The sequence below is a fragment of the Octopus sinensis genome, linkage group LG14 (assembly GCF_006345805.1).
Source record: "Octopus sinensis linkage group LG14, ASM634580v1, whole genome shotgun sequence".
In the NCBI taxonomy this organism is placed as follows: domain Eukaryota; kingdom Metazoa; phylum Mollusca; class Cephalopoda; order Octopoda; family Octopodidae; genus Octopus; species Octopus sinensis.
This window is the reverse complement of record NC_043010.1, coordinates 41,196,554-41,205,941: the sequence shown is the minus strand read 5'-3', so window position 1 is coordinate 41,205,941 and position 9,388 is coordinate 41,196,554. Positions and strand designations below refer to the sequence as shown.

General features: G+C 39.4%; 1 protein-coding gene across 2 annotated transcripts in view; it reads left to right on the top strand.

The window, feature by feature from the left end:
- Positions 1–465: 465 nt before the first annotated feature.
- LOC115219205 (protein FAM184A) overlaps positions 466–9,388 on the top strand; it is a 132,220-nt gene continuing 123,297 nt past the window's right edge. For both annotated transcript variants that reach the window (XM_036508890.1, XM_029789324.2), the window contains exon 1: positions 466–1,298. In XM_036508890.1, the coding sequence (XP_036364783.1) occupies positions 1,140–1,298 (159 nt within the window). In that variant the 5' untranslated portion in view covers positions 466–1,139. The remainder of the gene's footprint in view (positions 1,299–9,388) is intronic.

The window sequence follows — 9,388 nt, the reverse complement described above, 5'->3', positions numbered from 1 at the left end:
CGTAGCTTCATAAACATACACATACATCATACATTTATCACACATACACATACAACTTTATAGACGCGCTTTTTCTCCCTCCCTCCCTCTCTCGTTATTTCCCTCTCTTCTTTCTCTCGTTGTTTCTTTCCCCCCCTATCTTTCTGTCTGTCTTTCTTACTTTCGCACATTTATTAAAAGGTATAAACATGCACACACGCGCAAACATACACACACACACACACACACAAACATTCAGCGGTCGAGACGCGTACACACGAGACTTAGTAAATACACATACATACATACACACACACGCGATAACCTATCTCGACACTAATATAAATACAAACATACACATACATATGTGTGTGTATGTATACGTACACACACTCACACACACATGAGATAACCTATCTCGACATTGACATTTATACATACACACACATATACGCGCGCGCGAACACACGAACACACAGACACACACACACACACACACACACAGAGCCATGTACACACGGTAACATAGTTACCGCAAGCCAAAACAGAGGCGTGCGCTGTTCTTGGTACCACGGAGTCTAAATGGTGGTGATGCTCTTTATTGTTGCTGCTACTGCTGTTGTTGTTGTTGAGATGCCGGTGACTTAGAGCCGTTTGCTCGGTCATGGAAGGAAATCAAGTAACAATCATGGTTTAGTTGCTACTTCTTCGAAAATTTTTTGGGAGTTAAAACGTGGATGGATTATATACATTATTACTATTAGGATCATTTTTATAACAAGATCTTCGTCAACCAACTTTGTTTTTTTTTAGTTTTTTTTCCCCCCCTTATTCCTGTCATTACAAATCTCATAATAAGCATCGCAGAACTACGCAGACTTTTCGTTATCTAACTCGACTATAGTTATTATTATTATTATTATTATTATTATTCTTACATTATGATTTACCCATTATTAAAAATAATTACAATGAAATAAAACCCGACAATCAGAGGAACCACAATATTATCTACATTACAATACTTATAAAAGCAAGAATCTTCGAAAGTTTAACAATTTTTTTTTTACTCTTTATTTTTTCTTGTTGTTAAATTGTTTCTATACCATTTCTGGGGCTGTTTTTTTTTTAATTATTTTTTTTTGGTTTCAAGCCAAAAAATGGCGACTGGCAGCACCAGAATGTCTTATTCAAATAATTTCTACCAACAGCAAAATGTTAAATTTGCCACTTTACCTCATGGATCGTCAACAAAAGACGGAGATCTTACGTACGACATGCATCACAAAATGTCCAAGAAAATCGCCCAGTTGACGAAGGTAAGTTGCCTGTTTCTTAAATTCTTCTGCTGACCCAAACTACTAGAATAACCTGGGGGACACGAGACTTAGGGAGCAAGCCTTTTACACAACCGCCGCCCGGCTTTCTGGAGAGATATCGTAAATCTCCCTCAAATCATAACATACCGTCCTTTTTTTCATCCCTTTTTCTTCTTTCGGGACGGAGTAGGAAGCAATCAATCCTCTGGTCAGCGAACAGATAAGGGACCCTCTACGTTGTCGCTCGACCAGCTAGAAATAGCAGCCAAACCCCCATCAAATCATACCTTACGTTTCTTTTCTTCCTTCCTTTTTTTAAAGGAAAAACATACTGGCTTTTTTTACTTTTTGATGTACAAAAGGCAGAATGGTCATGTCTGAAATTCTTTTGATTATAATTCTGCTCAGTTAGCTCTGATTTGGTATTATGCAACAACAGATTATGTTGGACAGTGTGGTCCTGACAGAAAAAAAAAAAGCGACGGATTCGTCTTGGTTGGAACGCCGTTCTTCATGCGTTTGATCAGGGTTGACCTGTGGTTAAACACCATCGACACGAGCCAACGAGGAAACCTCTATGTGGCCACTTGACCTATTAGAAAGAACAGCCAAATCTCCCTCAGTACACCTGACCGTCTTTAAGAATAGGGAAGGCACATAAAAACAATATAATTTAGGCAAAACTTCGATATTAGATCACCTAATTTTAAATATGCTAAAAGACGGGATGGTTAAGGCTGGAATTCCTTTGACCATAGACTTGCTCAAGCAAGAGTTAGCCAGGGTTAAACGACAACTTAGGGACACGTACTAAAAACGAATATTGTTGGACTCCTTCGAACTTGTTTCGTAAAATATTTAAAAAAGCAACAAAAGCTAACAAATTTTTCTTATTTAACTGCTTTGATTTTGGGACGAGATCGATAAAATAAAGTACACTTAGACGATTTTATCGACTGTTCCTCATGAAATTCTTGGCTTTTAGTCCATGATAGAAAATATTCTTCTATTAAGACTGACAGCGTGTCTTTATTTTAATTGTTTCCGTTGTGGTTCACGAATCATAGATAATGGTTCAATACGGCGTCGGGCAACATGCCAGAACAATCTATAGTTTTTAAATGCCGGAGAGAGAGGGACCTCTTATCTTGGAAAAGTGCAGCAAGGCTCACCTTACTTAGGGACGCAAAATTACCTCTAGTCTAACATGTCTTAACTTACGGCGGGGACATCAAAAGTATCGGTGTCCCTCCCTTCTCTCGTGGGTAGACGGACAGGGGTCGGGGGAGCTGAGAACCCTTGCTACGCCATTACTGCATTGTGTCTGTAACTAGCTTACTTAACCTTTGCTGACTCAGACTGGGATTCTGTAACATGACGCTGGTATATTAAGAACCCTTAAGGAATTCCAGACATGACAGTACAGTTTTTTTCCAGACCCATAATATAATTTTTGGACTACAATTTTTAACTTCTCTCCCTTTAAGTAGTGTGAGGGAGATTTGACTACTATTTTTAACAGGCCGTGGAACTACGAAAAGGCTAATTTGTTAGCTTGTGCTGTAAGATGATATATCTACAGTGTGACCTGTAATGGATGGATGGTGCTCTGGAAAAGTTCAGAACCTAATGTTTGTTCTTAAAGTAATTTAAGACTACACTCTAATAAGAGTCCTTCTTAAAATGTTTAATCAGGGACAGACTATTGCACAGCAGCTATCTCAAGTAAATTATTTACCTGGTGCTGGGTATCTGCTGCCCCTTAGTTTAAAGTAGGACAGACTTTTGTAGAACAGCTAGCAGATCTGTAGTAAAATACATTCTCACTTGAACAGCTTACATTTTTTTTTTGCCCATAGTGTCTCTAGGACTGCATGACTAGTTCTGTCTTGGTAAGATGATAGAGTATGAGTCAAGATTTGGCTACTACTTTTAGCATATCATTGGCTTGTCAAATCTAAACTTGTTGTTTAAACCCCCCAGATCAACCCAGTTGAAGTAGTTCTATGATGAACAATAACCCAGCTGTGAGCATTCAGTCTCCCCCTTTTTTTTTTACTTCAGGCCAAATATATCTAGGCCTAAGTATACAGAAATGGACTGGACAGCAGAGACAATTCAACATGTCCAGATTGTCAAACTACAACCTTATTCTTAACCTCTACATATCAGAATGTGTAGCGTTGTCCTCAACTGGAGGGAGGCATTATAACTAGAATAACATCTGTTTAGCTGTCTATCTGCATTCTAAGGGTCTGCCCTGATCAGAGCTCACCCCGGGGGTGGGTGGGTTACACTGTACAGCCACGTGTACCTGACACACTGAATTGTATGTAAAATCCAATATACTGTACTGTGTATGCAACGCTATTATATTGTCACATATCGATAACACATTGTATTTAAGTGAATGAAAGGGACTCTACATGGTCACCCAGCAGGCTAACAATAGCAGTCACATTCCCTGCTAATCGTTCCCCTGCAACAAAAAAGGGAAATGTTTTAAATACTCTTGCCTTCAACGAAAAAATATGTGGCATTCCTTCGATATAACTCAACAAAATCAAAACATTTCACTTTGGGTATTTTCGTGGGTTGTGGAGTATAGATATAACGAAATTATGCCAGCAATGTCTCATTTTAAACTTGAAGAACAAAAAAGCCTTGCATATTTGTTCTTACTTCTTTCATGTGTGTATATAAAATCCTCAAATTTCCAAGCAGAAAACAGAATTGAACTGTCATTTGCTTCCACAGAAGTACCCGAAGTGAAATGTTTTGGTTTTGTCAAGTTCTATCGAAGGAATGCCAAATATGTTTTGACCATAGCTGCAATGCCTTTGATAATGGATCTGCTTGATCAGAACTGACCTTGGGCTGAACAGTTACATTGTTCACAAATATCATACATTTTATTGCAATGTATATGTAAGATGTAGTATTATTACATATATGATGCATAATGTTATCACTTGCATAACAAACTGTACAGTTCAACATGCTGTATATACACTGAAATGAAATGTCACACCTCACTATAACAGATACAGTGCATAATGTACTGGCAAATATATATATTTCTTTACTACCCACAAAGGGCTAAACACAGAGAGGACAAACAAGAACAGACAAACGGATTAAGTCAATTACATCGACCCCAGTGCATAACTGGTACTTATTTAATCTACCCCGAAAGGATGAAAGGCAAAGTCAACCGCGGCGGAATTTGAACTCAGAACGTAACGGCAGACGAAATATGGCTAAGCATTTCGCTCAGCGTGCTAACATTTCTGCCAGCTTGCCGCCTTGCAAATATGTAGCACACTATACAGTCATGCATACATACATGCACACAAGCACACTGTTACACATATGTAATATATACACAAATATATATCATACAGTACTGTTATGCGCTCATACACATTGTTCTATTACACATACCTAACATATTGTCCTGGTTAGCAAATATCATTGTATAATGACCCTCACTCACACACATATAATTCATATTTAGTTAATTGAAGGAAAGAAAATGGAAAGTTGAAAGTTAATAATTATCTATTATTAAAAAATTGGTAATCTTTACTTCTTACAGCTGTTTCCATTAGTGTCCAATTAGTGAATTACAAATTTATGCTTTAAATTTGCATTTATGTGTTATGGGAATAATTTCATCAGAGAAAAAGTTGTTACATGCCGACCCAACTGAACATGAATTATATGCTTAATATATACCTATTGATTTAAAGAAATTTAATTTCCCCAAAATACTAGGTATAGAACCAGTATTTCCTTGGATATAACCATCTCTTTATGAGGTTAACATATCTTCTAAGCAAATTTCAACACCATCATCATCGTTTAACATCTGCCTTCCATGCTGGCATGGTTGGTACAGTTTGACAAGTGTTGGCCAGGCAGTAACCTACACCAGATTTCTGTAACTAAGCGAACTTGTTGCTTTTTACATGGTACAAGCATAGGTGAGGTCTGTTTCGGCAAGATTTATATATATATATATATATATATATATATCATCATCATCATCATTTAACGTCCGCTTTCCATGCTAGCATGGGTTGGATGATTTGACTGAGGACTGGTGAACCAGATGGCTGCACCAGACTCCAATCTGATCTGGCAGAGTTTCTACAGCTGGATGCCCTTCCTAATACCTACCACTCCGAGAGTGTAGTGGGTGCTTTTACGTGCCACCAGCACGAGGGCTTGTCAGGTGTAACTGGCAATGGCCACACTCAAATGGTGTTTTTCACATGTCACCTGCACAGGAGCCAGTCCAGCAGCACTGGCAACGAACTCGCACGAATGTTTTTTCATGTGCCACCGGCATGGAAGCCAGTCAGCTGCTCTGGCAACGATCACTCTCAGATGGTGCTCTTAACGCTCCACTGGCATGGGTGACAGTCATTGAATTTGATTCGATTTCATTTGCTTCAACAGGTCTTTGCAAGCAGAGTTTAGTGTCCAATGAAGGAAAGATACGCATAAGTGGGCTGGTTACACACCTGGCATAGGCCACGGGTTATGGTCTCACTTAGCTGCTAGGTCTTCTCAAGCACAGCATATTTCCAAAGATCTCGGTCACTAGTCATTGCCTTGGTGAGGCCTAATGTTTGAAGGTTGTGCTTCACCACCTCATTCCAGGTCTTTCAGGGTTTACCTCTTCCACAGGTCCTCTCAACCACTAGGGTGTGGCACACCTATCCTCAGCCATTCTCGCCACATGACCATATCAGCGCTGACGTCTCTCTTGCACACCACATCTGATGTTTCTTTAGTCCAACTTTTCTCTCAAGGTGTATATATATATATTATATATATATATGAGCATCTTTTAATACTTTGCATGTACCACGTCCTTGCATTGTTGTCTTTTCTTGTGTTCTTTCATTGTTTTTTGGGATTAATTATATATCTATATATACTACATGGAGGCGCAAGGGCCCAGTGGTTAGGGCAGTGGACTCACAGTCATAGGATCGCGGTTTCGATTCCCAGACCGGGCGTTGTGAGTGTTTATTGAGCGAAAACACCTATAGCTCCACGAGGCTCCGTCAGGGGGGTGGTAGCGATCCCTGCTGTACTCTTTTGCCACAACTTTCTCTCAGTCTTTCTTCTGTTGGCCTGCTCGCTTAGCCAATGGGGTGGCATCATTTGAAGGATAAAGCAGTGTGAAGCGCATTGTGACCAGAGATGTGTAGCAACATCTGATAGCCTGGTCGGTCATGGTGATATACTACATATACTGTAATACACAACATTCTACTGATAAACACATAACACTACTATAGCGCCGCCTTGACTGGCTTCTGTGTAGGTGGCACGTAAAAACCACCAACCGATCATGGCCGATGCCAGCCTCCCCTGGAACCTGTGCCGGTGGCACGTAAAAAGCACCCACTACACTCACGGAGTGGTTGACGTTAGGAAGGGCATCCAGCTGTAGAAACACTGCCAGATCAGACTGGAGCCTGGTGCAGCCACCTGGCTTCCCAGACCCTAGTCGAACCATCCGACCCATGCTAGCATGGAAAACGGACGTTAAACGATGATGATGATGATCTACTGTCATACATACAGATAACTCACTATACTGTGACACACACATAACATGCTCTACTGTTGCAAACATATACTGTACTGTCATGTATGTAAAATTTCTGTACTGATTCATGCATAACAATGGATAAGGTATAATATTCTCATGTATACAAAGCTCGCTTCTGTCATACACATTCACATAACGTACTGTATTGTTATACACAAACATTACATGTGTGCACATACAACCACACACACACACACACACACACACACACACACACTGTAATGACACACATAACACGTATAAATACTGACTGACTGAAGTAGCCTCTATATGGCCACCTGACCTTCTAGAAATAGCTGCCAAATTTCCTTTCAACTTTACCTCACCTTCATGATAATGATGATGATGATGATGATGTCTTGTTTGGATTTCTAGCAGAACACAAGTTCTTCACAGCAGTCTTCCAGTGTTCTGTCCTGTATTTTTCTTTCACTTTGTTCCATGTCATTCATTTTATCCTCATTCCTTTTTCTGCCTGTCTTCAGGTTATCTTTGGGTGGCGTCCTGCTTTCTACATCCTATCTGACTTTCTTGTCCAAAGCTTACTCTCTTAAGCATTTCTCTGGTTGACTCATTTGACCATTTCCTTTTTGTTAGAGGAAAAATGTATTGGATAATGTAGTCCTAGATACATAGTTTGAAATGAAGATGGGATGTTTATAGATTGGTTTGATGAAAGTGGACTTGGAGGTAAAAGCCGTTCAGCGATGTGCAACCAAGAGAATACCCTCCATCAGGCATTTGCCATATTCTGAACGCCTTACTTCCCTGGGCATGGATACATTGAAACTCTGACGTCTGGCAGCTGACTTGGCAGACACCCATAAAATTATCAACCATCTTACAAACAATAACTCTGAGCACCTTTTCGAACTCCACCCATCTAACACTCGTGGACATAGTTACAAAGTTAGAAAACAGCACAGCTTCCATGACTTTAGGAAACATTTTTTCACGCTGAGAGTTGCTGAAGCATGGAACAAACTGCCAGTATCAGTTGTTAGTTGTTGGAGCACTGCATCCTTCAAAACTTCCATGCTTCCTGAGATTCGCCAACACTACACCTGATTTTCTCCCCTCCATACTCACGCAAGCATGTATCTGACTCATACACTGTTCGTTCTCCAGACATTTGTACATTACTGAGCTCTGTATACAATAATTTCATTATTATTAACTGTCTGTTAGCTGACAGGATGGTTACAAATATAAATCTTTTGATCACACGTCTGATTGATCAGAGCTGACCTTGGGTTAAATAATGACTGACACATAGGAAACACCATTTCTGCCACTCTACTGCTCTATGTGCAGGGTCTCTAAGAAGAATTTTGCCATGCAGAACAAGACTGAAAAAGAGGGTTGGGGGTTTTTCAAAGTTCAAAGGGGCTGCATGTTTTTTTTTTGGGTGGAGGAGGATGAGCTCATCAGATATTTATGAATTCCTCTTTTGTTCTCTGGGCCCCCAGAATAGTGTACCAGCTGACCCCCACTTCATATAGGAAAAGCCTATATGTGATATATAAATGATTTCAAATTTTGGCACCAGGCCAGCAATTTTTGGGGAGGAGTTAAGTTGATTACATTGACCTCACTGACCTACTGGTATGTATTTTAGGATCTTTTCGGTTTGAATGGCAGTTTTTTAAAAATAATTTCCACATAACTAAACACTTTTAAACTTTGTATACTGGTAGAATGTGTTTATAAAACATCTTTTTCTCTTGGCTTTATTCAGAAAATTCTATAGTTTGTAAGATATTTGTTGTTTTTTTTCTTCAATTTCTGCAATTTCAACCAATCAATGATGTCTATTGAGGTAAAAAAAAAACATTCTGTGCCGTATGAATGTCTCTCGTTTAAGAAACAGATTGGTTTTTTTTACATTTCTGAAGAAAAAAAATATACCCTTCCCCCACCCCTAACCCTAATCCTAACTAACCCTAACCCTAAAACAGATTGAAATGCAATAGATCGATACTAGGGTCATAATTATGGGTGACAATTTCATATGACACCGCTAGAAAAAACGGCCGTTCAAACCGAAAAGATTTGTATTTTATTGACCCTGACAGCATGAAAGACAAAGTTGATGTCAGTGGCGTTTGAATCAGAATGTGAAGATAGATGAAATGCTGCTCAGTATTTTTCCGTGTACGCTAGTGATTCTGCCAGCTTGCTGCCCTATTATATATAACATATAATTAATTGTTGCCACATTGCTGAGAAATTCTTTATCTTTAACTTAGTTTCTGGTAGTTCCAAATAGCTTTTGTTGTTGGATCAATCATGATTAAGCAAACTTCATTTTAGTCCTGACTACACCCTAATTTTTTTTTTGAGTGGTTTTTTTTTCGGAGTGGTTGTTGTTAGGCAGGGCATCCAGCTGTAGAAACTCTGCTAGATCAAGATTGGAGCCTGGTGCAGCCATCTGGTTCGCCAGTCCTCAGTCAAATCG